Source organism: Panthera tigris, chromosome D2 (genome assembly GCF_018350195.1).
Source record: "Panthera tigris isolate Pti1 chromosome D2, P.tigris_Pti1_mat1.1, whole genome shotgun sequence".
Classification (NCBI taxonomy): domain Eukaryota; kingdom Metazoa; phylum Chordata; class Mammalia; order Carnivora; family Felidae; genus Panthera; species Panthera tigris.
The window spans coordinates 80,397,730-80,415,085 of NC_056670.1; the positions used below are offsets into that span (position 1 = coordinate 80,397,730).

A 17,356-nucleotide genomic window follows, 5' to 3' on the forward strand; every position below is an offset into this window, starting at 1 on the left:
GTCCCACTTTGGTCAGTGAGCTTGCCCCGTGAGGCCTCCCTCTGCTTCTCTAACCTGCTCTCCTACCTGGCATGTTAGAAACCAGTTAGGCTTGTTTGACAGGAAGACCTGGAAGGTCGAGTCCTCAAAGGGTTCTATATTGACTCCAGTAAGTCTGAGCAAAGCTATGAAGCGTGTGACGTCTATTTTCACTACTCAGATGCACTTCTTGCCGCTCTATAGTTCGGAGTTTGGGATTTTCGACGGGGCAGTGGCTGAGCCCTCCCTGCATTTATCCTGCAACTGACGTGAGCCGTGTCAATATTTTCTGGGATATAATTAAATACACATACAAGAGATCCATGTTTCGGCCTTCGGCAAATTTAATAATACCATCCTAAGTAAGGGAAAACAAATATTGTAGGTTACGTGCCACTCAAAATAAAATTTAGTAAAAAATGTTCTGTTGCCAGTAGAAACTACGTTGCACTCCAAAGAATCGGAAAGATTGGTAATTTGCTCCTTTTCAAAGCTATCTTACCTATAAACTGGGGACTGCATGATTTGTCAAGGGCCGCCCTTTGAAGTGAGTCTATTACAACTTTTAAACGAGTACTTATTAAAATACTACAGACCTAACGTAACACGAAACCACCTCAACAACAAAGAATCAGAAGTTGATGTAAGAAGAGCTACATCTTAGTCACTCAGATGCTCGGCTCTGGCGCAGTCATTCTAGAAACACAGTTCACAGAAACGGAAAGATAAAGTTTGCAAGGGGCTAAGTAAAACAAGGTCGTGAAACCTGTCCGGAGAAACTCTGGTTTAGGTTTCACAGTTCAATGGTCCTCTTCTGCATTTTTCTCCGTGTTCGATTTACTATAAATATATATTCCTCACACCGATCAAATTCTCAAATATACAACTTCAGGACTTCACGGAGATCTAAAAGGGCCAGTGTGGTCTCACCCGGTCTCACGGCTTCAATGCCATCCACACGTGGGGGACTCTCACTTATAGGTCCTGTTAATCCTGGCTCTTAAACTTCAGTCTCCTGTGTTCAACCACCGACTGGTCACCTCCACCTTGGACATTTGACAGGCATTTCAACATGTCCTAAACCGAGCTCCTGATGTTTACTCCAGAGCCACAAGCCGGGTCCTCCCCTTCTCGATGACTTCCTCCCTTTCAATGGCTCAGACCCAAAATGCTGAGGTTATTCTTGATTTCTCTTTATCTCAAATTCCCCTGCCTACAAAGATGTGCACATCCTAATCCCTAATCCCTGGAACCTGTAAATCTGTACTTTGCATGCCGTCTTCGTGAAGACGTCATGAAGTTACAGACCTCGAGACAGGGAGCCCATCCCGGTGAGTCCAGTGTAATCTTGAGTCCTGAAATCAGACGACCTCTCCCAATTATAGTCAGAGGGAGACAGGACTATGGAAGAAGGGCCAGAGGGATGCCGTGTTGCTGGCTTTGAAGATGGAGGGAGGGCCACGAGCCAAGGAGTGACGTGGGTGGCCTCTGAAAGCTGACAAGGAAGTGGATTGTCTCCTAGAATCTCCAGAAAGGAACACAGCCCTGCTGGTCCCTCGGCCTTAGCCCAGTGAGGACCTTGATGGACTTCTAACCCACACAACTGTCAGATCGTTAAGTTACCACTAACTACGGCCACTTGCCTGACGACCTGATCACGTCAGTCCTACTTCCAAAACGCCTCAAGCACTGTGAGCGGCTGGTCACCTGGACCGCTACGGCAGCCTCGTGACTGGCCTTCTGCTTGCACCCTTAGCCCCGCTGTCACTCCTCAACCCAGTCGCGGCGACCCCGTTCAAGTCAGCACGTGGTTCCTCTGCTCAAAGTCTCTACCGGCTTCCCAGCTCCTCTGACTCCAAGGAGAACCCCAAACACTTAACAGGACTGATGGGCCCGGTGGCTCCGCCCTCATCTCCGACCGTCCCCCTTGCTCCCCCCACTTCTAGCCCCGTGGCCCCCTCGGTGTTCCTCGGACACCCTGACGTGTGGGCCTGGGGACATCATGGCTGCTCCCCTCTCTGAAAGGCCCTTTCCGCAGGTGTCCCCACGGCTACCACCCTTTCTTCGTGAAGGTTTTCTCACACGCCCACCCGGCGAGGGCTCACCGGCCACCCTAAACTTTGACCCACCCCCCCCCGTGACCCAGACCCACTTCCTAGCCTCTCTTCCGGCTTTGTTTTTTGCCCCTTCATGCTCACCACCGTCTAACAAGGTATGTATTTGTACCTGTTTACCTCGTTTCTGGTGGAAGGCCAGCACCACTCAGCAGAGCTGTGTCTCTCTTGCTCACGGCCGTCTACGGCAGAGTCCGCGTGCTAAGCCTGTGTAAATATTGGTTGAGTGAATCATGTTAGCACTTCAGAGATATTTTTGTTCAGCTTCCCAAGTTGCCCCACGTTGTGTCAGGGACAAAGTCCTTCAAAGCGCCTCGGGATCTGGTTCCTCCCATGTGCCGGGGCCTTCATTTCACGCCGAGATGCTGGTGACAAGCTACTGTCACTAGGCTTCCGGGTTTCTAAAGGCTCTGGCCCGAAATGCTGGTGAATTCCCAGGTTCCAAAACTGAAACGTTTGTACGGGCTCTTGGTCTTCCCTTGAATCACACACCCACGCCACTGTTAACTCTTGTTTCCACACCGAAGGTGGGTTTCTCTCGAGCCTTTCAGAAGAGGCACCGAGCTGCCCTGAGTGGTGATGGAGGTGCACACCATGCTTGGGGCAGGCCCCTGACCTTCAGAGCTCCCGGAGATGACCAGTTCTGGGGAGCAACGTCCTTCCGGATTAGGAAACTACTCAACCATCTGTGCTTATTATCCTTTCCCCACGTTTTGAGTCTCTCTACTCAGACTGTTATCGGAGTGCTACCTACCCTCTCGGGTAATTTCCACAGTCTGAGCTCACATACAGTGGGTGCTGTTAGCGATTAGAGGCTGAGCAGATAATGACCGAATCGCTTTCTGTTCTTCAGGGATCTTCCACTTTTAAGACTAACATCTGTTTCATTACAGGTACTATTCATGATCTAAAAGGTTCGCCCTGTCCTCAGGTTTTCTCATCCTCCACGCCTAGATTTTTGGTCTTTCATTCACTTGTTTGGCCAGTACCTGAGGGCCCACCAAGTGTCTGTCCTGTAGACACAGTGGTGCCACAGAGACAACAGGCAGGTTTGGGTCCTGTCCTCAGGGAGCTCACCGTCCCTCGAGGCAGAGCACGGGGTGTGAAACACGGATGGTCTGGGACACGCGGACTTAGTCTTATGGTCAAGGAACTAAAAGAAGGAGGATGTAGCTGGTACCTGAAAGGAGAGAGAAGGTTCTGGTACAGTTGCGCTCACAGAGGAGACGTGGCCACGTCACCAGAGACTCGATGTGCTACAGAGATGGTGTTTTATTTTAAGTGCCATGGGCCAAACTCACCCGGTCGTTTCTTAACCCAAACTTTTATGTTTTACACTTTTGGTTTTCTTTATAATTCTCCTCCTAAATTTGATATATTACTCTATTTGTTAATACTAAAAATTATAATTTTCTTAAAGTCATTAGTGAATCAAGTTGTAGGAGAGCTGGTAACAGTTGAAGGCAAAGGGCAGGATGGAACAGAGAGTGGGGTTATGATCTGGCTTAGCAAGCAGGGCAATAAATCATTTTCACATAAAAAAAATCTTAAGATTAAAAACTAAATAACATCTCTTGAGCATTTTAAATCATTTTCCCATAGTCTATGAAAATAGTCTGTTCTGTGTGATCTAATTTACAGCCAGTCCCTTTCACGTCCACTCTTTAGAAAAAGGGTTGTGGGAGAAAAGGGAATGAACACACACACACACACACACACACACACACACACCCCTTACCTTTCAAAAAATTATTCTTTTTATAGGACTCCCAAATCTGTTGTGACCCTATTTGACCCATGAATTTTTCTTTTAGAATCAGTGTTAGTTTGTATCGAAACCTTAAAAATAGTTTAGTATCTATTTAATGTCTCTTCGTATTCTGTACAGCAGTAAATGTTTTATTACTAATATATTTGCATATAGGATCAAACAGAACCAGTCATAAAAAGAAAAAAAAAACCCTAAGGATGAATCTTCTATAAATACTAAGCTTCATAAGTTGTGCTTTTGTCATTTGTATCCCCAAACTCAGATATTCCCCAGTGTCCCAGATTTCTGGATCTCCTAGGAGAAACACTACCCTTGATAAAGTGAGCTCTGATCTCTATTATGATAGTCTAAGGGCTGAAAAATAAAAAGCATTAATTCTGGCCATTTACGGGAGCAGCATAGTAAAAGGAGACCTCTGTCTATGCGGAATCTTTGGAACCAAGCTGTAACACTAATGCAAACACTCAGAACACGCACTCAACACGTTTACTCAGATTTTCACTTTGCCCTCTTGCTCTAGGTTCACGGCAGACTTCCTAAAGTCAAGATCCATTTCCAAGCCCTCTTTACAATTCTATGAAATAAGACAGAAGGCTTTGTACAGACGTGATCAATAAATATCTGCCGAACTAATAAACAATATCCTTGTAACCCATAATTATAATGTTTAGAACACAGAAGGTTAATGAGGCATTACGAGTGACTAATAACTGTCTTCAGGATAAAAGGCTATTATTTTTTAGAGAACAGGATCACTGATCCAACATTCCATGCCAATTCTATTCAAAATGCTTATTTGTGGCAACATAAAGAGCTTGCGCCGCATGTAAATCAACCCATTGCTTCCTTCATTGAAGAAGTCTTGCTATTAAAAATGTCAGCTCAGCAGAACAGTATGATTAGTGCCACAGTCTACTGACATCTGGCACAAGCCCCTTATCTCACTGCAGACCAGTAACAGTCTGTGGATGGACACCAGTTCGCAGACCACACTTTGAGAAGCACGGTTCGATATTGCTACTAGAGTTGGACCAGTAACAATAATGGTAATGACGATAATTCTATCAATTAGCCTTTATAGAGCGTGCTTATTGGGTGCCAGATGCTCTAGGTACTTAAACACTTTGTATGGATTATTTCATTTACACTCTTAAAGACCCCATGAGGGTTCACTTTATTATTTCCATTTTTCAAGTGGGGACATGTAAGCCATCAGAGCTTTAGTTAATTTCTCCGGCTTCTAAGAGCTCGTCTGTGGCAGAGCAGGGGCGTGAAGTCGGGAAGTCTGATCTCAGCTTAACCTCAGTTAAGTGCAGAGTGGGTGCCTGACCGCGTTGGGCCACACTGCTTCCGGACTGCACACAAGAACACGGGCTCACGCCGGAACACTGTGGGCTGAAGAAACACTTGACGCTATGGGGGATGTCAGGCAGGGTGGTCTGGAAGAAATACCATACGACAGAAAACGTGTAGTTCCCTTATGGAAAGAAAAACGTTGAAGATGTTTGAAAACCATGGTTGTAATCACCCACGTGGAGTTACAAATATTTAACATGTAAACTTTATCTCCCAGGCCTGTTTTACTTTAATTGACACAATGGGCTTATATCATTACTAGGACTTTTAGAAGGTTACCCCGTTGTTTGCTTTTGTTTTAATTGGCTCGGAGCTCCCCAAAGCACGTCCCTTTGGTTTCTAGCATCTACTTGAAACCTTTCTTGGACGAGATAAAAGCTAAACATTTATTAAAAAAAAAACAAACAAACAAAACAAACTTTACTGCCAGACTTCTAACAAGTTGACTTTGTTTTGATCTTAAGTAAGCAAATTAAATCAACTGACTTTATTTTTTTTTTATTATTATTTTTTTTTTTTTATTTATTTTTGGGACAGAGAGAGACAGAGCATGAACGGGGGAGGGGCAGAGAGAGAGGCAGACACAGAATCGGAAACAGGCTCCAGGCTCCGAGCCATCAGCCCAGAGCCTGACGCGGGGCTCGAACTCACGGACCGCGAGATCGTGACCTGGCTGAAGTCGGACGCTTAACCGACTGCGCCACCCAGGCGCCCCTCAACTGACTTTAAAAACACGCAAATTTCAAAAATGATTCACTTTTAACTCACTATTGGTTCATTCCAAATACTGCTTGGGGGCGCCTGGGTGGCTCAGTCGGTGAAGCATCCGACTTCGGCTCAGGTTCATGATCTCGCTGTTCGTGAGTTTGAGCCCCGCATCGGGCTCTGTGCTGACAGCTGGGAGCCTGGAGCCTGCTTTGGATTCTGTGTCTCCCTTTCTCTCTGCTCCTCCCCTGCTTGCACTCTGTCTCTGTCTCTGTCTCTCTCAAAACTAAGTAAACATTAAAAAAAATTTTTTTTTAAGTTAAAAAAAAAATACACCTTGAATAACCAGTCCTGCGCAATTAATATAAGAATCCTATGTTCCACTGGTAATTTAAGTTTTTTTAGACTTATATACAGGAAGATCTCCCAAGCGCAATCAATACTTACATATCATAACAACCTATCACTTCTCATATGCAAATTCAGAAAGGGTTTTATTAGAATCTCAAATGACTGGGCCATTTCATGCTTTCAATATGGCTTTGTTTTACTGAATAATACTCTAGAAACTAATATCTGAGTAAAGGTCTGCTAAAATATTAATTTGGCTTATTTATGCAGTCTAGTTAGAGATCTGAGCAAACGGGTGAGATCTAGGAAAAGCTGAAATCTTAAGAATAGGTTACTGCAGCCTTCACTAGGAAGTTAACATTGTTATTTTACCTCCAACAAATACAAAAGGAACTTACACCCACCTTTTTGTAAAGACGGGATTTGTTTGGGGTATCACCCTAACTCCTGAAGCTACGTTTTGCTTGAATTATTCCAAATGGAGATTGTGAAAAACCACAAATATCAGGAAATTGTCTTTTCTTAACAAAGTAATGGATAGTCACTTTTCAGTAACTTGAATAAACCAATAATAGTTTGATAAACTGTGTCATGCATTCTATGGCAGGTGGAAGAGAAGAGAATTATTCCAGGCAATGCCAATGCATGAACCCCCTCAAGAGTAGGGATTCTGTTTTATTAATCCTCCCACATTTTGAGCTTCCTTTTTTGGCCACGCCTCTTTCGTCCCCTTGGGTTCTTCCACTGCACCCACCGCATGTCAAATAACCGTGCACCCCAGGGTTCCATCCTCGACTCTCTCTTCTCGTTCCACGCCCTCTCCCGGGGGAAAAATTGTTCATATTTTTGCTTCGATGACTGAATGCTTCATCTCAAGTTCTACCTTAATCTCAGACTTCTTTCTTTAGGTCCTGACTTACATGTCCAACTACTAGTTAAGGGACAGCCCCATTTAGAAGATGGGCATTCAAAGGAACTGAACTCATCCCGTCTGCACTTCTCACACTCCTTAAAAATAGAAAAGCCCTCTTTCCTTCTTTTGTGTTCTGGATTTCAACAATTAGCAGAACAATTCCCCCCATCGCCTGGGCATCAACCCTCTTCACATGGCTTCTGCCTCTTCACGTCCTACAGCCCCAAACTGGCTGTTCGGACCTCTCTCCCTATTCACGGCCCTCCCAACCGCCACTGTGATTTGACCATTTCTTCATGGGATTACTACAAAGCCTCCAACTTTGTTTTCTTCTGCCTCTAGTTCTGGCTCTCCACCAATCTGTCCTTCACATGCAGCCAGTGGCCCCTTTCAAATGGAGAAGTGATCACGTCACTGACCCAAATCCTTCTCATTACCTTCACGATAACAATCTCACTCTTTGGGTTCTTTCTGATTTAATGCCCCTCAACTCCACTTCCTTCTGTGCTCTTCTCGTAAGTTCTCTCTGCTCCAGCCGCAATGAACTCCTGCTTAGAGTTGCTTTCCTGTGCCTCTGTGCCTTTGACCAAGCTGTTCCTCTGCCCAGGAAGCCCTCACACAATCCATCAGTCATTTCCTAGTCCCTTTACGAAGGGCGATCCCCAGGAAGTACCTAACATGTTACGGATGTTCAATAAACGTTTGCTATACTCCTGCAATGACAACCATTTATGTTTAAGGAGTTCTTTACAATATAGGAGATATTTTCACTCATATCTATAATCACATTTAATTGACTTTGATTTTCAAAACTGGACCGTGAAGACAATCACTGCAGATCTCATTCTCCCCAGTTATCCACGAGGAAATATGGCTCCTAACTTTCCAAAGTGGCATAGCTCAAAATTAACGCAATCATCCCTGACTAAAAGCTTGTCCTTTTTTATTATTATCCTAAATTATGAGCTGAAAAGCCACGATGAGCTAAAAGGGGGTACTGGACTTAGCTCCCCAAATGTTTAATCAGAGGCACAGCCCCAGGCACATCAAATGACAGAATACTCTACAAGGGCGTATAGTACAGGGCCCGGTGCCAAACCGGCTAGTGCCCCCAGTAGGCGAGAGAGAAGTGCATTTTGTGAGCATTAGCCTAATCCTGGAAGACTTTCCAGATGCGGGGGCAGCAGCATGGGCCTGATGCCCAATTACACTACGAATGAGTCAACGCTGAAAGAGCATTCCTTGAATCCAACTATTTGAGTGCAGACCTCTACAGGTCTGAAGGACAAAGAGGAAACAAGCAGACTCGAATCCGTTTTCCTTGACTGAACTTTTGTTAAGCTTCAGAAACGAGTGGAGATGGGGGCGCCTGGGCAGCTCAGTCGGTTGAGCATCCAACTTGGGCTCAGGTCATAATCTCGATTATGTGTTGATTTTAGGGGATAGTGTGCTTAGGGGAGAAATAACTGACTGAGGGGGTGAAAGTGGGGGAGGGAAAGGTATAAACACATCTAAAGACGATTCGTGGGTTGGAGCCCTGTGTCAGACTGCGTGCTGACAGCTCGGAGCCTGCTTCGCATTCTGTGTCTCCCTCTCCCTCTGCCCCTCCCCAGCTCGCAGTCTGTGTGTGTGTCTCTCTCTCTCTCCCAAAAATAAATAGACGTTAAAACAACTAAGACCAAAAAAAAAAAAAGTGGAGAAAGAGAAAAAAGTACCCTTACTCTGGCAAAACAAAAAACAAACAAAAATCCAGTAACAAAAATGAAAACTTCCTCTGACTTATGATACTAAGGCTGGGAAACAGCAGTAATTTGCTTTTCTTTCTTTTAAAAAAAAATCATCCTATTTGCGTTAAATAACGTTAACTTCCTATGACAATTATGTTTACTTTGAATTGCTGCAGCTAAGAGATTGAAGTAAGAAAAAGAGAGGCTATGTCTGTCCCTTCACTGCCACCTTATTCCCTGGTGACAGTGCTTTGGTTTGCTATGTTTAGTTAAGCCATCAGCAAAGAACATAATGTAACTATTCTATCTAATTTGATGAGCTTGGCAATTTCATTAAAAATCAGGACTTTATTGTGTTTCACCTGGCCACCAATTACATCCTGAGCAGGCCAATGAAAGAAATAGAAAACATGTGGCCGGAAATCCCCAAAAGGGGCAACCAATACCTTTACCGTTCATCTCAACCCCTATCCCCTTAGCAACTTTCTGACCTCAGGATAATGAAACATATCCCTTTATCTAAAGCAATTTCTCTAAAACGCTCTTTTCACTCGTTGGACAAACACAAGGACACCGTACCAGGTGCTGGAGGGAGAAAGAGAAATGAATGTTGTCTTTAGATGTGTTTATACCTTTCCCTCCCCCACTTTCACCCCCTCAAGCAGTGATTTCTTCCCTAAACACACTATCCCCTAAAATCAAATGTGGCTTTTCACAGTTGCCACCTATTACCTGAAATATTTCAATGCAAGACTTCCTCAAGGTCAAGTTCGTAGCCACTGATAAAATCATTTTTCCATACCGCTAAGCATAAAGTACTTTCCCAACACACATTTCCATTTTTCCAACCTTAAAATCTGCACGCAACCACCAAACTCTTGAGTCCTTGTTACTTCAGCGTGGAGATCTACAATATTGTTTCTTCGTTCTTTTTAAATGCAAATACCGAATCCTTTCCCGCTTGAGAAAAGACAACCCTACCTCTTTTACGTGTTCATAAAGACCAGGTTTTTATGACTCTCTTGTCACTTTGATTATGATATTACTAATGGACACCGCTATGTTGGTTTCTTGGAGGAAAAGACCAATTCACGACGTTGCTAATGGTTTGAAAACTAGCGTTTGCAAACACGGGTACTCCAGAAGCGCTGTTGACCTTAGATGCCGTTCGTCTGAAAATGCATCCCCTGTCTCTAAGTTTCAGGGAACAGGTAATTAAGGTGCCGTGAAGTGTTTACTTTCCAATCTGAATTTATTACTTCAATATTTTAGTTCATGAGTTATGGGTTCTGTAGAGATCACACTGCTTGTCAATACCCACGCATAAACCTTCTTGCTTTGACAATTAATCTGAAAAAGGCCCAATAGAGTCCGAGAGAGGAACAGCCTAGTTTGGTGGAACATAATAAACGTCCATTCCCATCATAGAATATATGCTTCTCAGGTCCAATTAACCTCTGAACGATTCTCTTTCTAAGAGGAAAGCAATTTACCTTGGCGTCCTTGTCATCTACGGAGTGGAAATCTCTCTAGTGGCAAAGAATGAGTAATGGCTTACACGACCCAAAAAGGGCTCTCTTCATTTCCCTCCGGTGCTGTCTAGAGCAGCGGTAGGAACTGGCAGAGGGGCCATAATCGGCAGATACCAGCACGAAATCAATCATGCAGTTTCCACCCGCCCGCACTTGCCTTCTCAATCTTTTTCCTGCCTCTCCTCCATTTTTCTTCCCTCTTTAAGGCTGCTCGTTTTTCTTTTTTTTTTTAAATTTTTTTTTTCAACGTTTTTTATTTATTTTTGGGACAGAGAGAGACAGAGCATGAACGGGGGAGGGGCAGAGAGAGAGGGAGACACAGAATCGGAAACAGGCTCCAGGCTCCGAGCCATCAGCCCAGAGCCTGACGCGGGGCTCGAACTCACGGACCGCGAGATCGGACCGCGAGATCGTGACCTGGCTGAAGTCGGACGCTTAACCGACTGCGCCACCCAGGCGCCCCAGTTTTTCTTAATCTTTGACTCTCTCTCCTGGTTGTTTGCATTTTTACAACCTACCAGACACAACCTCCTGTGATCCTCAGAGCTTCCTTAACAGCACAACGGGCACCAGGACTTCAAAACCCACTTATTAGGATACTATTGTGTGGGGTAATGTTACGTTTGTTTAACAGCCCTCTAAAGTTTTGGTACAAAATATGTGGACTCCGCAGCTCAACCGAAAACGGGGAGGACTGAAATAAACAAAACACACACACACACACACACACACACACACACACGCACACACGCACACACGCACACGCACACACACACGATCCAACCGGAAAGATCCAACCCCAGGCCCACTGCCTGAAATGTGATACTTGGGATGACAGTGCAATGTGGGGCACCGGAATTCTCCTGGGTTTCATGATTCCAGGGACACATTTGGCCCACCGCCGACCACAGAAAAGGCTCTCATTGGCTTTACGCTTCCCATAAATGCGGCCCCGGGGGACCACCCTCCCCGGGCCCGGCCGACGCCCCGGCTGCCGAAGGAGCCCCTGTTAGGAGGGCTGGGGTGCCAGGGTTCGCTCCTGCCGCTGACACGCGGGCTGCGGGAGGCAGCAGCGGGGACGCGGCCCCCACCCGGGCGGTTCCGGGAGTGGGGGCGGGGTCGTCCGGGGCCAACGGGCGGGCAGGGGGGCCCGGGGCGGCGGGGGGCGCGCCGAGTCCCGGCGGCCGCAACAGGTGCGCCGCGGCCGCCCACCCGCCCCTCCCGCCGCCCGGCCGGCCTTTACCTGCAGCGGCGGCTCCCGAGTCCGGGGAGGGAGGCCCGGGCCCGGCCGCCCTTCCCAGCCGGGCAGGCCGAGCTCGCCGGACGCACGGACCGACGGACCGACGGACACCTCGGGAAGGAGACTGGGGGCCGGAGGCCCCCGCCCCGAAGGCCCGGGCACAGACCCCGCCGAGGGCGCGAGGGCTACTGGGGGGGGGGGGTGGGGGGCGCGACCGCCCGACCAGGCCTCAGGGGCAGAGTCTCCAGCCGACGACCGGGTCGTCGCCCTCGCTCGGGGCCCCCGGCGACGCGCGAGCCCTCGCGCTCGCCCGCGTTTCTGGGCGGTTTTGGTCCCTCCCTCTCGCCGTCCTTCTGGCCCCTCCTCCCCGCCCTCCGGGTTGTCAAGGCAACCCGAGCGACGCCGGCCGCGGCGGAGAGGCGTTAGAAGGGGCGGCGCCGGGGGCTCGGCCCTTGGGGGCCCGGGAGCGGCTGACCATGGAGCCCCAGAGTAAGGGGGCCCGGCGGGGCGGGCCGGGGCCTCTCGGGGACGAGGGTGGGCGCCCCGGGCGCGGTCCGCCGGCTTTTGACACGGAAACAACGGTTCTCCCCCGTCGCGCTTGCTTTTCTCTCCCGGAGGGAGCAGAGGGGCTAAAGCTGCGGCGGGAGGCCCGCGGGGTCAGGAGCGCCGAGGGAGGGCGCTGGGAGCCGGAGGGACGCGGAGCTGGGGAGTGTGGCCCGGGGGAGGCAGCGCCCCCGCGGCGTGCTTTCCTGAAATTGCAACCGAGCAAATCCGTGCACTCTCAGGACCACGCTCATTGTTGTCATTTTAGTTTAGTCCGTTTCGCTGTAAAGAGCCGTCCTGCTTCTAAAACGTCAGCAACTGAGCAGGCAGCGAGGCTGGGTCTGGCGTTTACGACGGAGACCCCGTCCTCCCCCGCCCCCTCCATCGTCGCTGATTTAAAGGAGAAAAAAATGGGGCTTTTGTCCAAGCTTATTCGATTCATTGCTAGGGGTCCTACGAGGTAGGACAGTCCAAAACAAAACAAAACAAGAATCCTTTTCCCGTTTCCCACATTGTTTGGCAAAAGGTGGGCAGTCTGGAGTGGCGAGATCTAATACGCGCTCCAACTTATCTGGGCTCCCCAGCCCCCAAACCTCTCTAGGGCCGTTGTGCTCTGTCCTCCTTTTCCAAGCTAATGCCTTGTTGCTCCTTTTGCTCTTAAAACAAGAACAGTGTTTTCTACGGACACTTGGAAGGCCTTACCTTTATAGAAGGATACATCCCGTTTGACTCTCAAAACCAAGTCGTCTTTTCTTGGACAATTTGAGGAATGGAAGTAATCAGACCAAATCCATTCTCTGGGAGAAAGGCTGGCATTTTAAAAAGTCATTAGTTTCCAGCAAGAAAGTTTTAAAGGTTGGTTTCCTTTCTTTTCACTCATTTTGCTGGGGCAAAGCTTACAAGTTGTGAGTTACAGTTGCTTGAGCTGAATTTATACACTATTTCTGCCATTTGCATGTATCTCACTGGATGCTACGTCTTTAACGTAACTTGTTGAAAGATGCTGAATGTGCGCAACAGTGCTAAAATGTTTGCGGTCAAACTGATGCTGGGCTGTGTATGTTCTCTGTTTAGGGAAGAGATGAAATGAAATCTATCTCTTAGAAACAGCCCCTCTATTCCTTCAGATATATGTTATTGTTTAAATGTGTGAAGTTTACATTTCAATTAATTCAGTGCTCACTGTCTTTATCCACTCACTCATTCAAAGTATCTATTATGTTCCAGACACGGCTCTGGAGATCAGGAGTGGGACGATGAACAGGGCAGTGGTTGGGTCATCCCCGGAAAACCCGGGAGAGACCCGGGGAACAAACCTCGCCTCTCTGAGGTCTGAGACTGGGGGAGAGGAGATGGGCAGAAAGCTTCTGGGAGGAAGTGATAGGAGGCCTGCAGAACGACCCAGTGAAGAGTAAGGAAAAAGGGTGGACGCAGAGGGAACCCCTGATATATAGGCCCTGAGACTTGAAGGGCGGTGTGGGTTTGAAACTCAAGAGTAGGAAGATGAGTAAAGCTGTAGCTAGGAAGACTCGGGCGTTACAGTGGCGTAGAAAAAAGAAGTCTGGAAAAGCCGACAGGAGCCAGATCATGAAGGCTTTATAAAACTATGTGGGAAATGTATTATGTGTATGAATTATACACTTGTATCCCATTGTATTGGGTTTTGAGGTGGGTGGAAAATTTTTAACTAATCCGTGCCTGGGGAACAACTGTACGTTTATTCCTTTCCACATATTCTTAAATGCTTTTATCAGTTTAATGCTTTTATGAATTTAATGTTATAATCCAAACAATCAACATTTACCTTAGGAAATTTTTTTTCTTTTAAGATTTTCTTTTCTTTTTTAATTTTTTTAATGTTTATTCGTTTTTGAAAGACAGAGAGAGACAGAGCACAAGCAGGGGTGGGGCAGAGAGAGAGGGGGACGCAGAATCTGAAGCAGGCTCCAGGCTCTGAGCTGTCAGCACAGAGCCCGACGCGCGGCTTGAACTCAGGAACCGCGCGATCATGACCTGAGCTGAAGTCAGATGCTCAACTGACTGAGCCACCCAGGTGCCCCAAGATTTTATTTTTAAGTAATCTCTACACCCAAGTTGGGGCTCTGACTTATAACCCCAAAATCAAGAGTCACATGTTCCACTGACTGAGCCAGCCAGGTGTCCCAGGAAATTCTTTCACAGTCTAATGAGCACCATTTTGGATAAATATTTACTAAATCATTTGCTGTTAGTTAATATTTAAAGGACACCATTAAATGAATTTTGTTTTTTAAGTTTATTTATTTTGAGAGAGAGAGAGAGAGAGGGAGAGAGGAAGGGGCAGAGAGACAGAACACAAGTGGAGGAGGGACAGAGACAGAGGGAGAGAGAGAATTCCTGACAGTGCAGAGCTTGATGCGGGGCTCGAACCCACGAACCTGTGAGATCATGACCTAAGCCGAAATCAAGAGTTGGACACTTCACTGATTAAGCCACCCAAGCACCCCACCATTAAATGATTTTTAAGGTTCCTTTTAACTTCAAAATTCGTACCTAACTTTCAAAATTCAGATTTTACCTGAAACTCACAATATTTCATCCTCTCAAAGATATTGGAGAGCACTGAAGATACACTATTAACAAGTACCGTAATTATAACTACAATTAAACTATTGTCAGTATGATATTAACAATATGTTGTCATTATCTAAGAAATTGTAAGCCTTGCGTTTACATGACACCTTTTGTTAGTGATGGGTTTCAAAGAACATTTTACAGCTACAGTTGAATGTACCATCAGTAAATTGATTGAAAGGAAGGATCCTTCTTAATTGCTTTAAGGATCAGACATATACCCAAGGACACCCCAAGGAACTGCGAGAGTCAGTCTTATCCATTCTGTTTCCACACACTTAGGTTTCTATTACTCTTCAGAATGACCTTTATTAACTGAATCATTAAAATCCAATAAACATAAACTCTTCAGACCTCACAACTGGTTCATACTCTGGCCATGGGCAGAGGAGGACAGGGGCTACCACTATTATACAGAATAATAATAAATCAATGAGCCGAGAAATGACTCCCCAGGGTAATGGCAAATTAAGTTCACAACCTTGGGCTGTTCAGAGTGGTTTTGGCTCTTGGCTTACACATTTATGTCTTTAATTATTTTCTTCCTAAACTACACTGTTGGAAAGATAACCCACATATGAAATAACATGGGAAATATACGTCAAATTTTTTTCTGGATTTGTTTTTAGAAAATATTGAAGTTCAACCGTACTGTCTCTTTCCTAATTTCCTAGTGAGTGACAATACCAAAAGGTAGCTTTGGGGTCTTTACCCTGGCTTTCGTGATCTTTCCTAACCCCACCAAATCACCCTAAGCAGACACACAATCGGTGTTTATCAAATGCAACATCAGGATAAGCCCCCAGCGCCCACTTAGGACCCTGTTGAACTGCCTACTCTCCGTATAAAAAAATCGGGGTCCAGCTTAGACCAGGCAGCAGCTGACTGACACATACCTGCCCTTGAAAAGAAGTGCTCAATGGGGATCTAAGTTCTTCCAATGACTAAGAGACTGAGGCATTCACTGAAAGGACTGAAGCCTTCTCCAGACCTGTTTTTCTACTGGTCTAACATCTTTGATAGGATTACACCATCTTCCCAGTCATTCCAGCTGGAAATGCAAGAGTCATCCTTTACTCCTCCGTTCCACTCACTACCCCTCGCGCCACCCCACCCACCAGCGTGCCTGTTTATCGCACCTTTAAAATACACCCGAACGTGCACCTTCCCCTCCCTGTTGGAATCACCGGGATTCCAAGCCACCATCTTGCTAAAGCCACGAACGGAGGCTTCCCTGATATCTGCAGTTCCTCTCCTCTGCCCCGTCTGTGCTCTACCCGGAAGCCAGAGTGACCTCTTCAAAATAACATATTACCTCGTGCCACTCTTCTGCCAAAAGCCCTCTAGAGTTGTTGTAATGATCTGGTTGCTGCTTCAAACTCACCAGGTGTATGATAGATAATGATGCTTCAAGCGATGGGTGTTTTACTCCCTTAAACATAACAAGCTCCTTTCAGGGCGGTGAGTCTTTGCACACACTTTTTTCCCCTCCTGTTCTGAGGGTGTTCCGACAGGTCTGACTCAACATCCTCTGGTCTAAGCTTAGCCATCTCCTCCTTTTCTTCTTCTTCTTCTTTTTTTTAAGATTTCTTTTTTAAGTAATCTTTATACCCAACGCAGGGCTCGAACTCAAAATCCTGAGCTCAAGAGTCACAGGCTTTACTGACTGAGCCAGCCAGGCGCTCTATAGCCGTCCCCTCATTGAATCCCTCCCTTACACCCTAAAGTAGGTAGTGCCCCCTTCCTCATGTTATTCCTACCTTTGTGGTTTTTCTCTTCCTGATCGCAATTGTAATTCTTGTGTTAATTTAAAAAAAAAAAATCTGTTTTCCCCACCAGATTGTAGGATTGTGGAAAAGGGCCCTGCCTGCCATTCTGGCCCTAGTGCCTGACGGGAAGTAAGCCCCGAAGAAGCATTTATTGAATGGCTGGCACGGCTGTTAACAGCTGAATGCCTTATCTAACTTTATTTCCTTGAGAACGAGGTGTAGTTAAAACCAAAAGCCATTTTGCTCTGCCACAGAAAGGGCTGTGCTCCAGAGGAATCTGAAGTGGAGATTGTTTCAGGTCAAGTTCATTCAACTCAGGCGCTTGTAAATGTTAGCTTGGTTACACACACGGCCTTCCTCTTCACCAGCCTCAAGGAGACGTTTCGAGAATCTCATTTTATCCAATAAAATTAAGGAAATGGGCAAGCCATCTTATTTTTGAGACCAAAGGCTCCCCAGATCATCCACCCAGCGAAATCTGCTCACTGCCATGAGATACTGGTGTGTTAATTACCTAAGAGACTGGTACGAATTTAACAGTAATTACATAAGCCCAGGATCGTTTTTTTAAAAAATCTGTTTAGCAGGGTTTTTTTTTTCTCAAGTAGTCTTGACCCCTAAAGAATATTAATTCTATCAATTAGGTTATAATTTAAATATTATCATTAAGAAATGCACATATCCCTCTCTCTCTGCCCCTCCCC

At 46.3% G+C, this 17,356-nt stretch overlaps 2 protein-coding genes across 7 annotated transcripts in view; one reads left to right on the top strand and one right to left on the bottom strand.

Annotated features, from left to right (window-relative positions):
- The window catches only part of DHX32 (DEAH-box helicase 32 (putative)), a 50,853-nt gene extending 38,943 nt beyond the window's left edge, over positions 1-11,910 (bottom strand). Inside the window, exons 1-3 of one of the 4 annotated variants that reach the window (XM_042961289.1) lie at positions 11,731-11,910; positions 3,122-3,312; positions 2,253-2,339 (exon numbers count right to left, since the gene is read on the bottom strand). The gene's annotated coding sequence lies outside the window, so the exon portion shown is untranslated. Of the gene's footprint in view, positions 1-2,244; positions 2,340-3,121; positions 3,313-11,730 lie in introns of all 4 variants that reach the window. The other 3 variants (XM_042961288.1, XM_042961290.1, XM_042961291.1) reach the window with 3 other exon arrangements.
- Positions 11,911-12,142: 232 nt separating this feature from the next.
- Positions 12,143-17,356, top strand: part of FANK1 (fibronectin type III and ankyrin repeat domains 1) — a 103,606-nt gene continuing 98,392 nt past the window's right edge. For all 3 annotated transcript variants that reach the window (XM_042961293.1, XM_042961294.1, XM_042961295.1), the window contains exon 1: positions 12,143-12,216. In XM_042961293.1, the coding sequence (XP_042817227.1) occupies positions 12,204-12,216 (13 nt within the window). In that variant the 5' untranslated portion in view covers positions 12,143-12,203. The remainder of the gene's footprint in view (positions 12,217-17,356) is intronic.